Below are 24,701 nucleotides of genomic sequence, written 5' to 3' on the forward strand. Positions count from 1 at the left end.
ATTGACCTGGCTGCCCTCTCTTTGTAGTGTTCAAATCTTCATAGGATACTTAGAAACCATGTGTAAGATCAAAAGCTGAGGCTGCAACATCACGAGAAGCCCTGTGGAGTACGAATCAGAGGGAGGATTGTTGCTAAAGCATATCTGTGACGTATATTTATGTGTAACGTTAAGTAAAACTTTCAGTCATGACTAGCATTAAGTAAACCGTTGAAAAAAGAGGAGGACGTGATTGAAATTGCATTGATTTTGGTTGTGAATTAGTGGATTTCAATCTTAATTGAGATCAACATGCCTCTTCCTTCCCTACTATATTCAAAACTAAACTCTGCTTACAAGGTTTCAAATTGACAGCAGCTGGCAGGCATTCTTTCATTACTTTATTGAGTTCAGCGACAAAATGTCATCCGCAGAAATGTCAGCTTATATTTTCAATGCAATGTGTTCCGGAATATGCAGGGGGAAAAAAGTGAAGTTGCGCAGTTCATTGCTAAACATGGAAAACCATTTGCTGATGGGGAATATATCAAGGAGGCTTTCCTAACGAGTTTGAAAGCTTGATGGAGAAGACTACTCCAAAATCACAAACCAACAATAACAGAAATGCACTTACTTGGTGTGGCTCTTAGAAGAGCATAGATGTGAATGCCATTCCACATTCATCAGTTGCAAGTTATCGATAAATTTAACTGATCAATAGAATAACGTAATCTATCAAAACCAACAAAACCAGCAAAACAACATTCTAGTAGGGATAGGCTATTAAAACCACTAAAATAGTGACTACATTTCAGGCTGCCTTGCCAATTAGCCTGCATCAAAATAACCAGTGCATTAAACCCATTATTGTCAAGTCTAATCACATAGTGCCTTGAAATAAAGTACACGAAAGCTATGGTTAAAATAACAATGTTGAGTGCAAAATTAAAAAAATCTACATATGCCTTTTAATGTTCCCCCAGCACAGCCAGAAGAGGACTGGACACCCCTCAGAACCTGGTTCCTCTCTGGGTTTCTTCCTAGGCTTCTGCCCATTTTAGGGAGTTTTTCCTAGCTACTGTGCATCAACACTTTGTTGCTTGCTCCTTGGGGTTTCAGGCTGGGTGTTTTGTAAAAGCACTTTGTGACAACTGCTGATGTACAAAGGGCTTTATAAATAAATGTGATCAATTAATTGATTTTAATAGCCTGAGCCTGATTCAGCCTCCCTTAGGTTTTATTAGGCATGAGACAAGCTTTATTGGCAAATTAAGTTCTAATCAAGTAAGCCCATGACAGTTTTGTTGGATTAGGGTGTCATGGGCCTACCTACCGTCAAAGGCTTGGATCTGTTAGGGTGTCATGGGCCTACCTACCGTCAAAGGCTTGGATCTATTAGGGTGTCATGGGCCTACCTACCGTCAAAGGCTTGGATCTATTAGGGTGTCATGGGCCTACCTACCGTCAAAGGCTTAGATCTATTAGGGTGTCATGAGTCTACCTTCTGTCACAGGCCGGGATCTATTAGGGTGTCATGAGTCTACCTTCCGTCAAAGGCTTAGATCTATTAGGGTGTCATGAGTCTACCTTCTGTCACAGGCCGGGATCTATTAGGGTGTCATGAGCCTACCTTCCGTCAAAGGCTTAGATCTATTAGGGTGTCATGAGTCTACCTTCTGTCACAGGCCGGGATCTATTAGGGTGTCATGAGCCTACCTTCTGTCACAGGCCGGGATCTATTAGGGTGTCATGAGTCTACCTTCTGTCACAGGCCGGGATCTATTAGGGCGGAGCTCTGGGTCAATAAATGGATAGCACCTGTTTGGTTTAATCAGGCTGGCGGTAAGACATGCGCATGTGAAAATTATAACTGGCACGCAGATGAGTATAAATGTTAGTAAAAAGGCATTCCGCATGAAGAAGATTGCTGACTCTTATCTTAGTTTAATTACCTGTTATTTGGTAACACAATCCCTGAGATCAGCCACAGTCATCTAATGAATGTACATAACCTTCTGTGAATGGCCTAGCCATCACTCAGAAAATCATTTGTAATATATGAATGCAGAGATTGAATTCAGACTCCATTTTAGTTATAGAAAGATTGGGTCATATGATAGATTTTACACAATTATCACAGTACTGCTTAGGCCATAATTTATTTTCTTATTTTTTTTAAAGTATTAACCTAGTCAGACTGACATCTGTCATATGCCTCCTCAGATTACCTTCTGGTGTAACGACGGAGTAGTCATTAATGCACATTTTATTTTATGAATGCAAGTTAATTAATGTTGCTAGGAAGAAATTACAAATTGCATTATTCTTAATCACTGTAGGGCTCAAATTAAATTTACTGTCCCAGAGGCTCAATTGCCAATGACCTGAAAGCATTTGGACGTTCAAGCATCGCCACAACCCTTTCTGTCATTCTATTGGCTCCCATCAACAGTCCTTTCCTGTGACCACTAGATGGCAACTGCTCCCATGCTGAGATCTGATTTACCAGCTCTTCTTCTCATGGCAAATGATGATCTAATCAAGCAGTCACTTTATGATACTAACGCCAAGGGACTGCCAAGGGCCAATGCCGAGAACACCCACTGGACATTCTCACAATGTTACTTGGTAAAATAGTGCTAATTGTAGACAATATATAGCGACAGAATGCACAGAATCTACACAAAGTTGATTTACAATTACACACAAATGAGTGTGGAACACGTATCAAGGAGATATGAGCAGTGGGTGTACACATTCTCAATATCAATAGAGTACCTGTAGATGCAGGAAGAAGGACAGATCTGAGTTCAGCAGCTGTTTGGTCTAGAGCCTGGAGGTGGCTTGATGTGGTGGGAACAGCCACATTAGTCTCTATGGGATGTATGAAAGTGGAGCAATTTTTTGGTGGCGGTCCTCCATCCACCATGGAGTCATGGAGGAGCTGAACCGACGGCTGCCAACACCTGGTTACTCTTTCTGCGGGGCCGTACAATGCATGGCAGATTAAAACCTATGAAGGAGGTGAGGATGGACTCTACCATTAATACGTAAAGAGATTGACAGGGATATGGTTGGTTTGTTTTTCAGCTACAAGTGGTGCATCTGCCAGTGATGGTTTGGAGAAGGGACAGGATCAGCTCCCACAGTCCAGAAGTTAGTTTCTATTTAATAGCCATGTCCAGTTAATTTAGCTGCCGTGGGCGATGGATGAGGAGAGGTTACAGGATGTATAACAGGCTAACATAACCACTGACCTCAGGTTGGGACAGGTCATGTTAGCAGAGACATTATCTGTCATTAACAGTGACATTCATGATGGAGAAGCATGGAGCCCTCTGCTTGAACACTTTTTGATAATTTCTGTTCACTGTGAAAATAGCACGTCATGCACGAACCTCATATCCTTTGTGTGTGTGGGTGTGCGTGCGTGTGTGTGTGTGTGTGTGTGTGTGTGTGTGTGTGTGTGTGTGTGTGTGTGTGTGTGTGTGTGTGTGTGTGTGTGTGTGTGTGTGTGTGTGTGTGTGTGTGTGCGTGCGTGCGTGCGTGCGTGCGTGCGTGCGTGCGTATGTGTGAGCATGAATGTGTGCGCGGGTGTATCGCAGTGAGTGATTTGAGAAATGGGGAAGACAATCTTATCTGTCCCCTGCCGTAGATGAAGAGACTCTGCCACTAAGAGGGGTCAGGATGCCCTCTTGGTGACTAGTTTTGACTACTCAGTCAGGTCGTGACCCAAGAATACCTCTTGGCTTTGTGTCAAAACATTACCCATCAGAAGACATGGCTGAAGAGGCCCCGGGCTGAAACCAGAGCTGAGATTAGTTCAAAATATAACTGCCAGCATCAGTGTTCACCCATTCCTACATGTGATACGTCTAAGGAGGCATAAACGTTTCACTGAAAACATTTCCGTCGTCTCTTTTGACAATTTATCTCCTTTAAAGAAACAGGTTGTGGTGAAGCACACCCGGTTCATTTGTGATTTTACACCTTTTGCAGTTTTTAAAACAATTTGGATCCACACAGGTTTCGGTTCCACACAAGAGGGAAGGTTAGACTTGACACACACAAGAAAACAGTGACAAGGGTTTGATAAATGTTGATGTTTTGCAGCCACAGTCAAGTGGATGGCACAGAAGGCAAGAGAGGTCCAGGTGCTTTAAGAGCAACGGATCAAGATAGAATCTGCCACCATCATCAACCATCTACGATGCGGCATTCAAAATCTTGGCCTGAGTTGGCTGGCCTGAGGAAGGAGCCTGTAGTTTTTCTTTTTATTTATTTTGTACCTTTAAAAGGGGCACTGTGTAGAATCCTGCCTCTAACCATTAAAAAAATGAATTTCAATTAATCACATGCCTTGAACCAGACCAAAATAGTATTAGCTAGTCCATGTGTAAATTTAACAGGTTTAGGGAGGGGGCAAATAGTACTGAAAGTGTCTAAAGCAATTTTTTGTTGACTCCAAAGTCAATGCAAACTGGTAGAGTGACTTGTGAGAAAGTTTCAAACGGGAATCTCAGGCACTTTGAACTATTTTGTAGATAAATGTTTGATTAACTTAACACATTCCCTGCAGATGTCTTCTGGTCATGCATGTCGCGATACAGTACACATCTTACAAACCGTGCCTTTAAGCACAGTGAGATACTATCAGTCTTTTTTTAATTTTGTTTGATTTAAACAGTAAAAACAAAAAAAAAACGTTATTTGAATTGAGTTTCGGCCCACTAGTGTTCTTTTGTTGAATGTAGGTCTACAGTCCCACCCACCGGTCTGGCTCAGTGGCTTGAGAGTTTAGCATGACGCCACTCATGCCCCGCCCCGCAAACTCAATCTTTGCGTTCATTTAATTCCTGCTCTCATTCCACGCATACTTCACATCCCTGTAGATATGCGGCGAATTTTACGCACTCAGCTGGCTGGTTTGTAAAAAAAAAAAAATCCTAGGCAATTCTGAAAATAACCTTACGGCCCTTCAACTAAATCGTGATACAGCGAAAAATATCACAATTTACCATTATAGTGGTGCTTAAGGTAAGTTTGCAACTATTTTGTATGATAAGGTATTGTGATACGTTTCTATGCTACTGGGAAATCAAAGTAGTCTAATTTTATCGCTAAATACATTTTCAAGGTTGCCCATTACGCTTCTATATATATATTTTTATCTTATAGAATTAGCGGTCACTACTGAAAAAGAATGTAGAAACTATACAAGCGTGCCATATTGGCTGGCTGGACTAGCCTACGTCGGGGATCTGTCGCTTTCACTTTGTCCGTAGACATCGTCCGACATTGCATGAACATCCTTGACATTTTTTACATTTTTCTTAAGACTCCGTTGGATATTGCCACGGCGCAACAATGTATCCGTAATTACTATAGAACACATGTATTGTTAGTTCAACATGGGTGTGAGTTACTCGGACCCACTTGATTGATCAAAATGTTTGTGTTTTCCCCCCATAGGCAGGGAGTTGCCAACAGGAATATTTTGCTTTCCGACTCCGAGCTCAGGAAAACATACAAGTCCAGAGGACTTGTTGCATCCGTGGGATTTCATTTGGCCCTTCGATAGTATCTGTAAGTAGGTTACATTTTTTTTGGTTTCAAAAAATAAACTAGCATCGCAATGATTAAAACAGATGTAAAAAGTAAATAGTAGTTAATAGTCTGTATCGCTTAGAGAATTATTATTTTGGTGAAACATTTCTGTTTACAGTATTTGGATTTGTTAATAGTCTGGTAATAATTATTCATCACTTAAGGGATATACTTCGAGATGTTTTTTTTTTATTCCTCATGAATAAAAAAAATCTTCAGTATTTTCACTATCTGGCGCTTTTTATGTGGGAAGGAGAAAGTCCATATTACGGAGGGCCGTTGTTAATGATTCATTCAACTAGATACTTGTGTGTAATACCACACCAAACCCTGCTGTGATTTCATGAATCCAGACAAGCTACAATATGCATGATCATCTTATAACTAAAACAACTTTAGTTATTAGGTCCATGAATGAATGTTTTTAATAGAATCACATATCAGAAAATAATATGCTAACAACTAGCCCATGGTCTAATGTTTTTTTTTAATTCTGCTTAATAATTTTTTACACAGCTTATTTACAAAATAACCAGCTTAGTATAATTATTTTGACACCATACTGTGAAACATCTAAGATAAAATATCTAAGATTTAAGATGTTTTCCCTGCATTAGGTTATGACATTTTTTTTTCAATCAGACCATTTGTATGTGAGTAGAGTTAATGTGATCACTTTACTAAAAAGTTGACTCTTTTTTAGTTTTTTTCTTCACTTTGAACTAAGCTTTTTATTATTTGAACTCAAATAATTTGTCTGCCAAGTGAGGCGTCAAATCTATTTTGAAATCACAGGTGTGAGGTGGGGGTGTGTAAAACTGACTAGTTACTTTGGGGAGTGTTGGACTGTGGGCAGCACTGTGGGAGGGAGGGCTGGAGGGAAAGGGGGGGGGGGGGGGGTCATTTTATTGTCTTTGCTGTGTTTAGGCTGTGAGCGTATGGGGCTGTTGAATCACCATGGGCAAACAGTCCTATTCTCCAGTTCATTGACATCTGGTTTGGTGCTTCATGCACCTGTAGAGGGAAAAAAAATGCAAATCTAGACGTTTGCTCTCGCCCCTCTATGCTGCAGAAATGCCGACTAACGACCATTTGTTCGGCTGTGTTTGCCACACTGTCTAGGCCGGCCTATTGTTATGCCTGCAACAGGCGGTATTGGCCGAGGCACCATATGGCTCTTGTGTGCCTAGTCGTTGATATCTGTCCATTTAGCTTATCAATGGCCTTATAATATGGTTGCTGGCTATTTTCTATTATGTTTTGGTACTGTGAAGAGGGTAGGCCAAACAGACCGACGCGTTGACGGCCTTTTAAAGTCATTCGGATAGGTTACGTTTATTTGTCAGGTTGGCTTAATGTAGTTTGAATGTATATACGCTACCTGGACTTTTCCCCCAAAGGTGAAACATTATTTACATGTGTTTTAAGAATCTGCAACAGGTGACTCATAGCCTAAGTGGGGGAATGATGCATGGCTTTTTGAAACAATAGTGTCTCATCGTTTCATCTGATTATTAATAGAATTCCTGCTACTATTCTAAAGAGGGTTCATCTTAAACAGCCATTTTTAACAATTAATAGAATCCATGGAAACTAAATAATATGTCAGTGGAAACTGGGTCCCTGTCTTCCCTTTCTGTGTCCTACTCTTGGAGTAGTGACTATTAATGCTGAGAGATTGCCTGGGAAAATGTCTTCTCTGGCCTGATAAGATTCCTTGTTATCTGATACTCGCAGGACAAAAAAAAAAACGCTCAGAGAAAGGCCGTATTTTGGAAGGGGGAGCCAATTCAACAGAAAGTGTACTTTCTGCTATAGCAGACATGGAGTGTAAAAGAGAAGAAAGAAAATTCACATGTAATGACATTTGGGAGCGCGTTTGTTAGAGCCACAATGGGTGGCGCGGTGGTCCTGTGTGTAGCAGTGCCGGGGCAGGGGCACGGGGGGGCGGTCTTTGTTTGGAGAGCAGGGGAACAATGGGCGTCCTCCCGGGGCCTGGCCACGGTTCTGCCAGCCTGTTCTCCGGGCCTCCCTCGGTGCCCTGAGGTAAACCCTGTGTCACAAAGAGAACGTTTCAGCACGGAACCGCCGCGCTGTACGGCTGCAAACGGCCCCGCAACGCAGACGGGGGGGTGCCACCAAAACTGTACAGCTGGCGCCCGGCCGGTGACGGGTAGCCCGCGGCCACAGGGAACCTCTGCCCACCAGGGCTGTCGTCGTCGTCGTCCACCCCCCCCCCCCCCTCCCCCCCCCGACACCAGGGAAACTAGGGTTACCTAGGAAACACAAGACCACAGGGCTTGGAGTGTAGAGCCGCTCGCATGCTAGCTCAGGTTATACATTTTTATAATTAGAAATGTGATGAAATGTTTTTTTATGTTTTAAATATCCAGAATGCATTTCATAAAGGGGTTAAACATGTAAAGTAACAAAAGAATTTGGTTATATGTTGTAACACGGATTAATTAAAACCTTTGGATGGAGAGACAGTAAAAAAGAAAATGTTTCAAACTCACTGGCCCCACATTCAAAAAAACATCTACATGGAGCTCTGCCATCCAATACCCAGGGGTACTATACAGTTGACTAATCACAGACAAGAGGGGCAGAGGTTGGGTAAACAAACTTTGGAGACTATTTAGACTACATCAATGTAGATAACATTTGCATAATGTGTCAATAAAATGTTAGTTTCACATTGGCAATGAGAAACTTTCACTGCACTGCAAAGCATAACACATGGTTTTGGATTGACCCCTCACCTGGGAGGCATATAAACTCACTGACAGTGTTGCTAGCGTGGTAACTAGCATGGCACTCTCCGTCAAGCAAGTACTGTTGCTGGTCGTAGTAGAATTGTCTCAGTGTCAGTGTGAGAAATGTTTAATTGCTTCCCAACAACATTATGTTATTGTTTATGGTGCTGGAAGGACTTAAATAAACAGACTTCCCTACGTCACCACTCGTTACCCTTCAATGAACATTGAGCGAGACGTCTTTAGACATCAGCAGCTGCATGGAGTATCTGTTGGGAAAGTGGCCAGCGTTACACCCGGAAGGTGACAATTGACATTTTCAGCCTTATAAACTAAAACTAAATATACCTCTGATGCAAATCTGGCATTGAAGTTTGTTCATGTGAATAAAACTACTGTAGTGTAAAAACTCTTCGGCTCACCTCAAGAACATTGGTGCATTCCCCCAAGAAAAAAGAAAACTGCTGAACAACAAAGTAGTATCAACGGCCCTGAATTAATAAATAACACATTTTAGAAGTTGAAATGTATCATCTATTTAATCAGTGGGATTAAATATATTTTTTCAGAAACTAAAGGAAAATGTATATACCATTTCATACCACTTACTTACTTAAATAATTGATTTCCAACAGCCATGGGGATAAAATATCCTTTGAAGTTAAATCACCCATAAGTATTATTTACTGATTACTAAAAATCATAGCTAGTAGATTCACCTTGACTAACGGCTCTTTAAATAGTAACTTGTCATGCAACATGAACATAGTGAATAGGGTCAACACTCACATTGAAATCACCACATGATGGTTTCACAGATTATGAATTTTTTATCCAATAGTTAGTCAGGTCAAATGGAATTGAGAGCACACTTCATCAAGATAACAAGCTAGTTCATCGTTGAAGGTTTCAGTTAAAACCGTTTAGGATGAGGTCCGGGTACTTTTTGTTAAATATATTTACTGCCATATCGTGATCAAGTGACTCAGTGAATTGAAGACACTGGTATACATTTTCAGGGGTTGCCAGTATTTGGCAGCCATTTCAATCAAATTCAGATTTGAAAAAGTGCTTTTACAGAAAGTGTTCCTGCACTATTCATCCATGCTTTGCTAAAGACTTCTCTAGCCAGTGACTAGTGAACATTAGACACAGCTGAAACCGGAAATCTATCAGGATATTTGCATAGTATTAACTAAGGAAACCTCTAATTATATTTGCTGACACGTTGCAGTCAAATTTTGGCACTAGTAGATTCCTAGTAATGTTAACCTTGCCCCTCTGCAAACACGCCTTTCTTTGATGTTGGTTACAAAATCAGTCGATAATGCTGTTCAGGCTACAGATGTTGGAATCCGCGGCCGATGTCATGAGAGTAGTGTGCAACTCATCCATCATTATATGACTCAGAAACTGAAACAAAAACAAAACTCAACGTTCTTGGCCTCTGTTGAAACTGGAAATTCAGGCTCCAACTACTTCCTTTCCCTGGACTGTGTAATTACAGTGGTAGTGGCAGCATGTACTGCTAATACCACAAGTGAAGTAAAATACAATGTTGATTTTCCTTTGGCACAGTGGTGCTGCTTTAATTTGGCTACGTTACTGCAGCATTGGTTTGGTGCCGCCAGCTCTGGTACAGGAAATCAGATAATTTCAGTGGAATAGATATCTTGTCTCTTTGGACCACACACACTAATGTAGAGGAAGTAGGATGAACTCTATAAAGAAAATATCTCCTCTCGTGTCTAAGATGTACCCCCGTCCACCAAATAAAAGGTGTTTTCGACTAATTCAATGGGACAGGGCCAAAACAATATTGGTTGGTACATTTCATTAGGTGGAGCTGAATGGGCCTCTTTGTTGAGCCCTGAGCACCATGAGTGTTATTTAAGGGAGGTTGTATCAGTGGTTAGCCCAGGATCACGCAGGGTTCACAGCCCCTCTTTGGAACCATGTGCTCCCGCCCTGCAGAGTGTCATGAAGGCATTGGACCCATATACGCTCAGCAGGTTCCTCTGGAGTTCACACTCTTGGAACATGTTGATATTACTCCCACAACCAGGCCTGTCTTTCCAGATACAGCCTATTGTTCAGGGAGAGAGTGACGCTCCAGGAAGACGACAGATCTTAGAGAGGTTTTGACTCAGCAACGCTGTGTAGCCAGCTGCCTGGGCCAGAGTGGGAGCGGTGCTTGTGAGTGTCACATTTTACGGCCTTTTGCAGTTCATTCCAGTCGTTGTCTGCAGAGAACTGAAAAGAGTGACTGCCAAATGAAGTATAGATTTTAGGAATGACCAGAGTGTGGTGTCTATGTGAGGTTAGATGTAAAGACTGAGGAGCGAGCTGAGGTAGAGAGGTGCTCCCAATCAACTGGTACCAGTGAGTTTGGCGTTGTGTGTGTGCAGCGATGGCCGGTTAACTAGAGCGTAAAGATCACTGATGAGTGTTGTATTGGGCACTGGTAACAAAGCAGATGGCACTGTGAAAAACAACATCCAGTTTCTTATGGTGACTATTTGTGGCAAGCCTATAAATTATGCTGCCAAAATCCTGGACTGTTAAGATGGTCATTTTTTTGCAAGAGTATGTTTTTCAGCGTTGGTGAAGGAAGCTTTGTTGCTAAATGGGAAACAATACCTGAAGGAAGTCAGCCTGTTCACAGACCTATGGACAATACACAGTGTTTTTGGTGTTCCTTTGAGTTCTCTAATAGAACATTAAATGTTCACTATGCAATACGACAGTGTGACTGCTGACCCTCTCTGCCGTTCAAGGACACAAGCCTCACTTGAACCGGTGCATTTGGGAATTTGCACTGGCTGGCTGTCGAATGGCGAACAAAATAGTTTCCAAAGGATTGCATTTCACGTCTGTGTCATTAGCACTAGGTTGGGAGGAGATGACACAGATGGGAAGCAAACAACAAGCACCCTCCTATCCCGCTCTGGTAGTGGGACTACTGAAGTAGCCTGGTAACTGTCACACTGGGCCTGAATGTTAAAAGAGTTACGCGGCTGGAGTTGGATCACCCTGGCTACAGAACTGTAGATCTGGACACTGTCAACATTATCAAGAGTTCAGAACTACACAGGGGTCATAGGGATTCTGTATATAAAATACATGGGTTGGATATCAGTACTTTTCTACGTGGTAGGGTTGTTATTAAAACCTTTTAAAAGTAATATTGAAATGGGTTTACAGTCCAAAAACCATTGGTAACCATTAGTGTTGGCTACTACTACTGCTTTTGCTTTTTATATCTGAATTAGTCTCTTAGTTTCTCTCAACAAAATGTTCTGTTTTTACATAATCCTTTTATGAAACATTCATAAATTAAGTTGTTGCCTGGAAACGGCTACATGTTTTTTGCTTTAATGCAGTCAAAATTGATTTCCCATTTGTGTGTAGGGTTTGTATTCCAAGGAAATTCAGCATCCCAGTGTTTCAGCAATAGGTTCTGTAACAAATCGGTTTTGCTACTACACGTTTCAGAATGATAAAATTTGACATCAGTTTTGTTGTATTTGAGTGAAGTGGTAAATACAGTATGTAGGGTACATTAATAAGCTGTTGCACTGAATAGAATACACAGGGCTTCAATGTATCTGGAGTTTCACTGAAGTGTAGCTCACCTTTTAAACTGAATAGCACTGACTGAACTTGAACTGTTGGTGACTCATCACGGTACAGTTTTATTTTTGCTGAGCTCTAAACAATAACTGACATGGGACTCTGGAATGACTAATATTTGTGAACTTCCTTTGAATGGACGATTCTGCGGAGTGACTGCTGTTGTGTTGCCACGGCGTCCACCCTGTCAGCCGTCGTGTCACGCCGGGTCACAGCTCAAGCCCCTCTTAAACCCCCGGAAGGCTCGTGCTCCTATGGCTCCCCCTTTATGTCACTAATAAGAGCATTTCCATGGTGTGCACTCGGAGGGCTTGTGGTATGTAGTAATCTGCTCAGAACGGACTGACAATTCCTCCATTCACAGCCAGTGATAATTAGCCAGTGTGTTTTGTATTCGGGGGAAATCTCGGCGCGCCACTCAGTGACTCTGTGAATAGCCTGGTTCTCAGCCTGTGTCTCTTATTAAGGAGCGTGGCAACAGTCCTCAATGACTTTGTCACGTCTGTCTAGTTACCGCCGCCTGACTGGAACAAGCCACCTGGTTGAGACTGGGTTTCGGTGAGGTTCTGGCTGGAGCCCATAGTTCCACCTCTGGAACCAGTCCTTTTAATTTCTGTGCATTTAATCGTGTCTGTGAAAATTCAGATGGATAACTTTAGAAGAATCGGGCCCTGAGGCTGGAGCCCTTCTAGCTTGGTCTCACTGATGGCCAGGTTCGTCTGGTAAAGAGGAATGCCATTGTCAGGTGAGAGGGCGTACTCGCGTCAGTCAGACGTCCAACTGTCACTTTCAACAGTTGGACGTCACTCTTCAGTCACACACCTGCTATGAATGTTACGTAACTCAAATGACATAAAATGCGACGCCATCTGCAGACAGCGTGGCCAACCTGGAAGGGGAAGCAGAAGCCAGCTTTTCAGAAATATTCCTGCCTTTTCATTTTTCCAATTACGAGGCGACAAAGGATGAGTAAACATCCATGGAGTAGTAGGTTGGCAGAGCCGTTCAGGTGGAGCTATACTGGCGCTGTGGTAAGGCCTGAGAGAGATAAAAGACCTGTGTCTCACGTTGCCCAACGCTGCTGTGACACACTGAGCAACATGGGCACACTGTCACAGACGCACAGACGCATCATGCTATTGAAATGCAAAGAGATATTGCGCATAAAAAAACATGAAAGGTTGGATTGTCAGGTTATCCCTAATTGAATTTCCAGCCTCATGATAGACTCATCAAGTAATAACGTGCTTAAGTAATTCATGTTATCAGTAGAAATGGACTGAATAGCTGGGGATAAAAGCCTTTCTTCTCAACACTTGTGTGTTAGATGTTAAAAAAAAAGATCTAAGAACATAATTCATTGTTAGCCTCTTGTAGATTAATTAACCCTTTTGTATTAATTATTATTCATTATTACACCTCAAATATCATCATTATGAAATGCTAAATAGCATGAATAGACTTGTCAGTCAGTTATTAGAAATATGTACAGGGCGGGCTTTGTAACAGGCATCTGTCTCTGCTTCTATGGCTACTTCAGAAAGCCTTATTTCTGTAGAGTCCAGTTCTCGTTTGATGGTCAGTTTAATTGCAGAAACGTCCTGATACACATCTCTCTGTAGGTTTCAGTTATGGACATTATCTATTTAGCAGCGTTTCTTGAAGGGGTTTTCACATCACCTCTGTGGGGAACAGCTTTCTTAGAAATGGACGATTATTGGATGCCAAGGAGGCTCTGGTAAAACACAATGTTCTTGTGTTTTGGCTGCACTTTAAAGGGGTGCAGCTTCCAAGAGAAGTAACATGTCAGTGATGCAGAGGAGGACACCACTAACATGATCAACCACCTACCAACATCACCCCTTGGTGATGCAAGCGCTCCTATAGGAATAGAATTACATTTCATTACAACACACGCTGTCTGGCCACCTCATTGGTTCCCTGCCTGAAGCTGTGCACATTGCATACACCGAGGCAGTCCCTGAAGAGCTGGCATTAGAGGAGGAGAGCGAGGGGGGGGGGGAGGGAGGGAGGGCGGGTGAGAGACACTGAGACAGCTGCCGTGTGTATGGGCGAGCGTGTGTGTGTGTGTGTGTATGTGCCCCTGGTTTCTGTGGAATCACATTGATGCCATGGTGTTTGTTTGGAAGGCTTTCCCGGGCCTGAAGGATGAAGTGTAGTATAAGTGTAGCCACAGTATATTGTGGCGTGACTAATCTCCCTCTCCCATCTGCCACCGCGGCCTCAGACAAGCAGTCCCACTCCAGCATCTCTCACGGCCATATTGCACCAATAACAACATTCTGGATCCCGCGCCCCCCCCCCCCCCAGCCCTGGAGTGGGTGGAGCAAGGGCCGGTTTGAGCTGAGACATTGCCCCACATTGTATACCGTTGCATATAATAACACAGCGACTGTGTGGACACATCTGATTCAGATGAGGAGGTCCAGAATCTCCAGTTATGTCTAGTTATTCACCCGTAAAACACAAATCTTCACTGGATGGTCTCATATGTTGATGTTGTTCTGCCATGAGTCTGGATTACCGGACAAGATGTAACGCTAAGAAAAAAAAGACACTTGGCTTATTACTTAATCCAACTGTGCCCTCTTACCCCCCCCCCCCCCACACACACACACACACACACTCCCTAATCAATGGATTTGTCTGCAAAGCTTTCTGTGATGTGGTATATCGAGGTGCTTTCATCTTTCCCAGTGGCCCTCTGACAGGAAACAGTCGAGGCATTGGATGCAGATTAGGGAGGTGATACATTTAAGCCCAACGAAGGAGTTAATTGTTACTCCTTATAGGGACATGTGACTACAGGACCGGGGTTCTGCTCAATGCCAATTCGACACCAGAACCCTAATCTGGAGGGATTTGTTCCGCGTAGAAAACGTCCCCACGTCACATGTTAATTCTCATTCTGCGTCGTATGTTATACAAAACCCTGTAAAAACATGTACACATAAGCACTTAACCACTGTGTGTTTCCCAAAATGTAAAGTATTTGGACAATAGGCAATATTACCATGGTTACCACAGGTCTGTACCGGACAACAGTATGCACTAGAGCTGGGACAAGAAACTAGAAATGATCGACACTGAACGTACAGTCTACTTACCACTGAAATTTGCCTGATGTTGTTTACTGGAAATTAATTGCATTTACAGTGAATAACCGGCTGTTACATATCGTATATATATATATATATATATATCATATACTTGTTATAGCGCATTAGTTAGAATGTTGGGCCAGGAACTGAACAATCAGTGGTTCATATTCTGGACCTGGCAGGGTAAAATAAATGTTTTGTGCCTTTGAGCAAATTCCAGCTTTGAGTCGGCAAATTAATAAAATGTATAGGAACATTTTTCTTAGTTTTTTTCCCCTTTTGTACCTTGATCCCAAAGTTTTTAAACATGGGTTTGGTTTAAGCCAATGTTACAGCCAGTATGTTTTCAGCACCCTTTTTTTCCCCTCCATGACTAATTGTGAAACTGTGGTTAGGTCATAAGGTCCCTGACAATTCCCAGCCCTGGTAAAGAGCTTAATATTTCATCAGGTTAGGTGCGGTAAGCCCCTCTCTGCTTCCAAGAAAGATGGGTTCTGGGAAAGCCACTTGTGGGAGTGAGGAGGAAAATCTCAGCTCCACAGATATCCTGCTGGGCAGGGGGCAGTTTTGCTGGACATCCCAAAAACATGTCTGAGTGTCAGTGTTGTCTTTTTCAGAAATGCGCCTGTCAACCGTGCCAAAGAATCCCATTTAGTGAAATTTCTTGTTTCTACCCAAACTGTCCCTGTTGTCTTGTTCCTAAACATGCCACTAGGTCAAGCTAAGATATTTTACATGAGAGTGCTGAATAAAATCACATTTATTTAACTGTCGAAGTACTCCTTTCTCCCATCTGATAACCTCTGTTTATCAGCGTGCTGTTAGTGATTACTCACTTGGTTCATAATTCAGTCAGGGGGAGAGGAATAAAAGATGGTCGTTTAGCGGTTGGAATGGAAGGTTCCCCCTACTAGCAGTAGTTGGTTGTGCAGTGTCAGCGCTCGACACACAAAAAACTAATTCAGTCAAAGCTCCGCCTGCTCTGTGGGAGATTCTTTACCAGCAGCCCCCACCTCTGTCAACCGCACGCACAAACACACACACACACACGCATGAATGCGCACGTGCACACACACTCGCACACACAGATCCTTCAGTGTACTGACATTCTAGAGGAAACATATGCTGCTAGTCGCTCTTTACAACAAAGCGTGCTCCATGAATAGGATCTTGTTTGAGAGGAAGGAGTTGCTGCTCAGCAACTGGAGGGGGAGGGGAGGGGCAGCTGTGTGTCCCACTCCACAAAACCCCAGGGACTGAAGCACATTTCAACTGTACATGTATGTTATCTGTTGGAGACGGCGTACGTGTTGGGTTGGACGTCACGTGAGGCCATTTAGAAACTTTAGAAGATCCAACGTCCGCGTTAAGACTTGAAAATGTCATGGATTTTGTTTTGAGTAGTTTGTTGTGAACATAGACTAGTATTTTGGGAGCTCTGTAAAGCCATTTTACAGTGACCTCTCTTTAGGAAGCCCACACCGGCTGAAGAGCCTGCTTGACAACCCGTATGTGCAGTGTTTTAGTGGTAACTGACTGCGATGGTGGTTTCAATGTGGATGGCAGCTGTTCTGGATTAATGCTGGCCCAGTTCTTCCCTTCTATTAGCTCTCAGCTTGTACCTTCCATTTGCCATTTCCTTATATAGCCTTTTTATTGTGTCCACATGTTTGTTTTGGGGCCGGATCACTAGATTCTGTCTCCAGGTGTCTACAGAATTAAGGACCCCCCCCCCCCCCCCCCCCCCCCAGGATCCTGGGAAACGTTGGATCATGATAATGGGAACAGTCCCTGTGCCTCAATCTTGGCGACAGTCTTTGGATGTTCTCAAACTTAACACTTGTGTAAAAATGACCAGCGTGGGGCATTGGCCTGTCGAACTCTCTGGGTGAACATGGCTGCAGTCCCCCCGGTCTTCCTGTTGGCCCGGGCCACAATGAGCCTGGCCTGCATGCGTTTCCTCAGCGCTTGCGCTCCGTGGCCTCGCCGGGAGCCTCTCTGACTGACTCACCGTCCCTTTTTTGTTTGTCCTGCCCGCAAACCTCCAGGTCCCCTGCATACTGGGCTCCGGGCCTGGGCTTGGACGAGCCAACCACCACCATGGACCCCAGCAACTGGAGTGGCAGCGAGAGCCCTGCCGACGACATGGAGAGGATGAGCGACGAGGCGGACAAGGGCATGGACGGGGACCCCGAGGGGGTGTGGAGCCCCGACATTGAGCAGAGCTTCCAGGAGGCGCTGGCCATCTACCCCCCGTGCGGGCGAAGGAAGATCATCCTCTCGGATGAGGGCAAGATGTATGGTGAGTACAGAGGAAAGGGGGTCAGTGACAGGGGGAAAGGGCCAGGAGGGATGTGGCCAGCGAGTCTTTTCCTCGCGGCCTGGGAGGAGTTTAGAACCGAACGCCAGTGTGAACCATTAGAGGGGAGCAGATGGTCGTGCGGCTGCCACCAGCTGCGCTGTACACTCCCCCTCCCCCTCCTCAGTTGCACACACGCACACACTCCCTCACTCTCTCTTCTTGGGCTTGGCTGGTGGTGTTGGGAGTGAAAGGGCACCTCCTCTGAATATAATAGCTGCTCACAGTGCAGTGGCCAGTGGCTGCTCTCATTAACCCCTCCACTCAGACCCAGTCTGTGTCAAACTCCGGCCTCTGACCGAGTCACAGTTGTGATGTAAGACAGATTATATTCTGGAACAAGAAACTGTGTCAGGGTCCCTAGTAACAGCACTGTGGAACTTTTAGTGGTTTTAGGTGTGTAGGCTGTACACACTCCTGTACGCAGTCCTGTACACACTCCTGTATGCAGTCCTTTACACACTCCTGTACACACTCCTGTACACAGTCCAGAGGAAGTTTAAAATGTTTCCTTGGATGTCGTCGACGCCGTTCCCTCTCTCTTGCTTGTGGGAACAATAGAGGCACAATGAGTGAAGTGTATTTAAGCTCAATATGTAGATACAACTGCAAAACGTCAAGGAGTACAGCATTCAAGGAATTTGTCTGAAGGTGTCTGCAGATGTCATCGGACTCTCCCCTTGGTTCAGGAACCATACTGGGCCTGTGTAGAACACAAGAGGAAACCTGTGATATAAGGCAGGCAGAACACCTTTTCTTATCAGGTGTTAAATGAGGTGAAAAGGAGACTGGACAATATGCCATCATTCTATAGATTTCTGCTTAGAATTCAATACACGTATGTGCTGTGCTATGTCTTCAGGTTATAACTGGACAAACAGTGGAGTCAAACACCGGTCTGGGTTTGATCCTTGACTGTGCTGCTAGCTGTTGAGGAAGCTCCGTTGGTGACACAAATTGGCCAGCATCGCCCAGGGAGTGGGGTGGCATTGTCAGCAGGGACTTCCTTGTCTCATCGTGCTCTGGTGTTTTGCGTTTGCGTATTGGATGCCTGCAAAGCTAACAGAGGTCTTCAAGTGAGGAGTGCCCTCGTTCAACGACCCATGTCACTTCCTGTTTGGAAAAGCAGTTGGAGGGGAAAAAGCAGAATAGCTTGCCTAGGAGGAATGATTCCCATAATCTTCAGCTCTCCCCAAACTTTTTTGGTGTAATTGCCATAAGACATAGCTGTACATTCTATGTGGAATTGGGGAAGGGTTAAAAATGGGTATGTTTCTTTTTGTAATTTTTTTATAAACATAGAAACAGTCATTTACAGTGATTAGGGTATGTATGAATTAAAGGTAGTCATTTACAGTGGTTTGGGTATGTATACATATGAATCAAATTGAGTCATTTACAGTGGTTAGGGTATGTATACATATGAATCAAACAGTAATTTACAGTGGTTAGGGTATGTATATGTATGAATCAAAGGGAGTCATCTACAGTGATTAAGTATTTGTTTATTTAATTTGGTCAGACTAGGACAATCCCTTGTGTTGGCAGACGTGTGGCCTATGATTCAGAGTTGGGATGTATTGACCGGAATCAGACTGAGTAGACCCTCAGTATTGAATTTGTTCCAGACTGCGTTACTTGTTTGCTTTCTTTTTAACACATAACCACAATCTCTCAGGGATTTTACTCCAAAAACACTTCAACTGATGCAAACTAACACATTGATCAGTAAATGAATTGGACACTAATTGTAATGTATTACATAGTTAAATGTAATTTGTGGATTTTAATCTTGGTATTTCACGTGAGGAGGTTGAAAGAGGCCTGTAATTGCGGCTCTTACTGGGCATGTACAGGAACTCACTCCAACCTCTCCTCTCAGCCGTCCGTCACTTTGGTCCCCTTGACTCTGATTCAGAGGTGCAAGTAGCCTAGTGATCAGAGCACGAGGCTAGTAACCGGTAGGCTCCTGGTTCGAATCCTGGGCCATCAAGGTGAAAATATCTGTGACTTTTAGCAAGGCAGGAAACCCATTTTGCTCCGGGTTAACATTGTCCCAAAATGGAAATGTATCCACAGGTTAAAGGGTAAAGTAGCAGGATATGACACACACTTATCTGTCGACACTGAATATCCCCCTCACAGCCGAATGCGAATTCGTCTTTCCACTCTGCTCCTGTTGGCCTCCACAGTGTTTCTGCCCCGGTCCTGATGATGAGAAACAGATAGAGAGGATCTCCAGCCTGATTAAGTGGGCTGATTGCTAGAAATACAATGCTGTGCATTAGTTAACATTGGGACCACACAGATGGCCGGTATTCAATAACAACTTAATTTACTGTCCGTCGGGCTGCATCCCGATCAGTCAACAGCCACTGGCTGAGCACTCACAATACGAGACATTGTCTGATGAGAGCCGTGCTTTACGGTATGGGCCGGCGTTGGCCTCTAACCACTGAGAGGCAGGGCTTTACGGTGTGGGCCGGCGTTGGCCTCTAACCACTGAGAGGCAGGGCTTTACGGTGTGGGCCGGCGTTGGCCTCTGTAACCACTGAGAGGCAGGGCTTTACGGTGTGGGCCGGCGTTGGCCTCTAACCACTGAGAGGCAGGGCTTTACGGTGTGGGTCGGCGTTGGCCTCTGTAACCACTGAGAGGCAGGGCTTTACGGTGTGGGCCGGCGTTGGCCTCTAACCACTGAGAGGCAGGGCTTTACGGTGTGGGCCGGCGTTGGCCTCTAACCCCTGAGAGGCAGGGCTTTACGGTGTGGGCCGGCGTTGGCCTCTAACCACTGAGAGGCAGGGCTTTACGGTGTGGGCCGGCGTTGGCCTCTAACCCCTGAGAGGCAGGGCTTTACGGTGTGGGCCGGCGTTGGCCTCTAACCACTGAGAGGCTGGAGGAACGGTGCGGAGTGAGACAGAGTGAGACAGAGTGTGGCCCAGGTCCCTTCTGAGTGCCCCTCTTCAGTCCTCTGGTCTGCTTCCTCCGCTCAGTGCAGTTAATTAGCAACTGTCTCTATAGCAACAGCCTATTGCCTCTAAACAATGTGTATTTTTCAGAGCTCATCTCTGTGTTTACCTGTAGGGCTCTCGGGTGCTGTGAGTCTTCATGGGGCCTGGCGTGGTGCCAAGCCCAGCCTGTGGGAGGGACAAGGGGCCGGGTAGGGGCACCCTCCTCTCTGTAGACCGCAGGCTGCTCTGGAGCAAACTGCAATCACATATAGAAGTCGAAGGAAGTGACATGACCTCAGCCTGGCCAACAATCCCACAGACTTGACTTATCACAAAACTGGCCACCACATCCTGGATCACTGCTTCACTGTTACTCCTCTGGAAAGAGCCTGCGACGTCATCAGACACACCTGCCTAATCCAGTTCTGTCAAGAAGGCGACGCTTTCCTACTGTCGTCATCAGGGGCCTCCTTGCCCTTGTTTTGTCAGAGCAGGAAACACCAGAGAGAAATCAGTGTTTTTTTAAATAGTATTGACAGTGTCCTGCTGGCTTGGGTGATGAGCGGGGAGGCTCCGTTCTGCCACCATTTATTCTGTGAGCGGAGAGGCCTGTCATGATTCCTCATCATCATTAGACCATAGCAATCTGCCGTCTCTGTTGGCCAGGCCAAATAACGCAGCATGGCCGAGCCGGACCAGAGGATAGGCTGATTGTGTAGCAGCATTAGAGACACGGCCGTTTGCCCTTAACCGCTTCCCTGTCCAGTGACTCCAGGATCTGATTCCCTTTCAATTTAGAAGAGACAATGTCAGTGTGAAATGCAGTGTTTTAACGCTGCCACCAACAGTGATGTAATGGAGAGCAAGTCACGTCCGCCTTCTGGCTATAGTGGACAAGATCCGGTGCAGCTAAGCAGGCACCATGGCCACTTGGAGACCGAGACGTTCCGTCGTCGTGCCCTCAGGGGAGCGGTGAGGCATCCTGCCTGATTCGAGTCATCCCGGGTTCTCCTTCAGGCTGTCCTCCTTCTATGGTGTACACAGAATCGTGGAGCGACAATAAGGATGCCTCAGAGTCAGACGCGTGCTGTACTGACTCAATTCATTTGTTTAACGCCTATTTTTGGTGTAAATTTATGCTGGTTTTCTGATTCGTTTTTGGGCCTCAAGCACACTTTGCCTGGGATATGCCTCTTACGAGTGAATCTCATTCATCTTAATGCTCACGAGGCCCTAGGCCAACTGGGGGGGAGAACCAAATTCAGTCAGCGGGTTGGGAACAACTGGACTACTCTTAGTCCTGTAACAGACAGTCCGCTACTTTTCTGTCAGCCAACACACACACATGCCAGCTTGCTGTGTGCAGGACAGGACCTCTGTTGTCAGTTGTGGGGCAGGGCTGTTATTGGGTCTGAGCTACTGTCAATCTCCCTGGCACGGATCTGTAAAACCCCCGGGACAAGACCCACCTGGTCCCCACGAGAACAGCATGTAGTCCTCCTCTGTACAGATACGCCTCCTATTTCACATATATTGTCTCGAAATAGGAATGTCCGTATTGCTTACATGTTCATGGTTTCCTTGAAAGTCTGTCGATTGGAAACGTTGTCATTTTATTTCACGGTCATAACATTGTAATATTAGCTGTCACCATGGTGTCAGTTGATGGGAACCTAAATATATAAACGCTAAAAGTATCAATCTTCAGGGAGTTTAATCAAAATGTTTCTTTGTATTTCCTTTCTTCTACATATGGCTGCATAAGCTGGGCATGAATTTCAAAATGAGTAAAACCAGAAAACGTGTTTTTGGAGTGGAGTAGTTTATTGTGTAGGAGGTGTTTTTGAAGAGAATTTTCTGTAGGTTTACCTAGACATTCCCGGCCAATTACACACGCCTCCCTCGGGAACCAATCCGTGAGCAGGATTCAAAACACGGACGCTTTTCCTCTCCAACCCAGAATCACGGACACGCTGACAAAAGACATTCTTGCTGTACTGTGACAGACTGTGCGGTTGGATGAAATCTGTTGTTATAAGATGAGCGACAGCAAGACACATAAACAGCCACAGGTGTGGGATGGTCGGAAGAGGAAAGTACAGAACGTAATGTGAGCCTGCATGTCCCTAACAGGGTGGAGGCTGTGGTGCTGTGACCATCCAGGGCATGCCTGGGCCTGTCATCGCTGACACACACACACACACAGCGATGAAACCAGAATATCCATATAATGACATAAAAGACTTGCCTATTATGCATAAACAGAGTTTGATGTAAGCAAATCTTATTAAGGATTCGCTGGCCTTCAGGGGCTGAAATGTGTTCCAAACAGAGCCTCTCATCCGTGGCGTGGCTGTCTGGAGTGTACTTGATCTGTAGGTTGTGGTTCTAGTTTCCCTGCCTGTAATGTAATTATGCCAGGAACAAATAGTCTCTTCTGAAAACGAGATGGATACATGGGACTTTGTGTGAAGGCCGGGCTCACGCAGATAAAGAAACACTGAGGTAATGATGAAAGAAATTGTTGTTGAGATAGGAGAATGTGAAAGGTCACAAAGCGGATCCACGCTCACTCTGCCCCTTCCTTTGTCTCTGTCTCTGCTGCTTTCTTTCCTTTTTTCTCCCTCTCTCTGCTTTTCGCTCTCCCTCTCTCTGCTTTTCGCTCTCTCTCTCTCTCTGTTATCTACCTCTCTCTTTGCTTAACTCAGTCTCAAAACCCAGACCCTAGGCAACAGTGACTAGGGTCTGGTATCAGTGATGGACTGTTCTGGTAAGGAGGAACTATGTCACTGCTGACGTTGTGTTTTAAAGGCACATGCCAGGTAACTTTCTGAACAGACCAAATCTACACAGAAATATGAGTTATAGACCTGTGATTTTCGTTCAAAGCTTTTACGGTTAGGCCTTTGCCCATGCTCTATTTCTACGATTTCCATCAAGTCAAACAACAAAAAATATATTTCGACATTTTAGAAATTCCCATTTCACTGAAGTTTGGACGGTACAATGACTCCATACACAGTGCTTGTGTTTTCACCAACTGAACGTGGTCTCCATTTTTATTTTATTGTTGTTTGGTTAGCCATGTGTTTAAAGTTACTGTTACGTTTAGGTTTAAGTGTTATGTAATTTAACGAGTACATTGAGCAGGCATGGTTTATCAAGTTTGTCACAACAGAAGCTGATGACAACTGAAGTTTGCAGGCAAAATCCCTGCAGGAATTTTTTTGGAAAGTTATAAATGCAAACTAGCCATTGCATTCAACATAATTAACCTCTGCTATCTCTTTACTAGATTCCATGGTCAAAGACCAGATGTCTAGGCAACGAACTGTAGAAATGGGCAGGGTTTACGCTGTGGCTATAGAAGCTAGTGACGACTTGCAAAGTTTTGCTACATATTGCAACATTCTTCCCTGTCTGCCTCATGATTCGTTGGGAGAGTTGTCTGTTTGAAGAGGACCCTCCCCTGTGACATAATACAGGTCCTTCTTGCCAAAAATGTCCATTGAAACCAGACCCTAGTCACAGTTGCCTAGGGTCTGGATTTCCAGATATTTTCTCTCTCTTACAGTCTCTTTTTGTCAGTTTCTCAGTCTGTGGGTGTCTCTGTACAATATATATATTTTTTTGGATTGCCTAAGCAATTTGGATATACAACACAATATGTTGCCTTTTTTGTTGGCTAAGTTGAAGTGAAGCTTAGAAGACAAAAACATCCATCAGGCAGCAGGAGGAGGTCTCTGGGGAGGTCACTTGGATGGTTCCATTTTTCCATGTGTGATTTCCAGCATGTGGGTGTAATATTTCTGTAGAACACTAAGAGGTCCCAACACACAAGAAGGATGTCTAATTAGTCCCATTTAAACCAACACACGGCTTCAACCAGCCAGCACCTTTTACTCACACTCACCTCCTACCTAGACTTTAGATTCAATGGTACAGGCCATGAGTTGTAATGGCTAGATGTGATGAAAAGCATGGTATTTGCTTTAATGCTACACAGATTCCTCTCAGCCTCATGGCAATATGTGTTGAATAGCAGAATTACCGCTGATTGTTATGCGCCCAATAGAAATAAATCAATAGTTAATGATATCATTGTGGATAAAAAAAAAAAAAGAAGTTGCATGCAGATCCAACATTATATCCCCAAGATATGTTATTTATTTATTGATGTATAAAATATGTATTATATATATATGATATTATACAACACATTTAAAATGAATAAGGCTGTTTGTGTAATGTAATATGTATGATTGCATTACAAACACACAGCCTCTTTAATTTTGAA

General features: G+C 44.2%; 1 protein-coding gene across 2 annotated transcripts in view; it reads left to right on the top strand.

The window, feature by feature from the left end:
• The first annotated feature begins 4,135 nt into the window (after positions 1-4,135).
• Positions 4,136-24,701, top strand: part of tead1a (TEA domain family member 1a) — a 34,153-nt gene continuing 13,587 nt past the window's right edge. Inside the window, exons 1-3 of one of the 2 annotated variants that reach the window (XM_013138822.4) lie at positions 4,136-5,016; positions 5,452-5,565; positions 17,146-17,399. In XM_013138822.4, coding sequence (XP_012994276.1) covers positions 17,198-17,399 — 202 coding nt within the window. In that variant the 5' untranslated portion in view covers positions 4,136-5,016; positions 5,452-5,565; positions 17,146-17,197. The remainder of the gene's footprint in view (positions 5,017-5,451; positions 5,566-17,145; positions 17,400-24,701) is intronic. The other variant, XM_010883550.5, reaches the window with a different exon arrangement.

Source organism: Esox lucius, chromosome 19 (genome assembly GCF_011004845.1).
Source record: "Esox lucius isolate fEsoLuc1 chromosome 19, fEsoLuc1.pri, whole genome shotgun sequence".
Taxonomy (NCBI): Eukaryota; Metazoa; Chordata; class Actinopteri; order Esociformes; family Esocidae; genus Esox; species Esox lucius.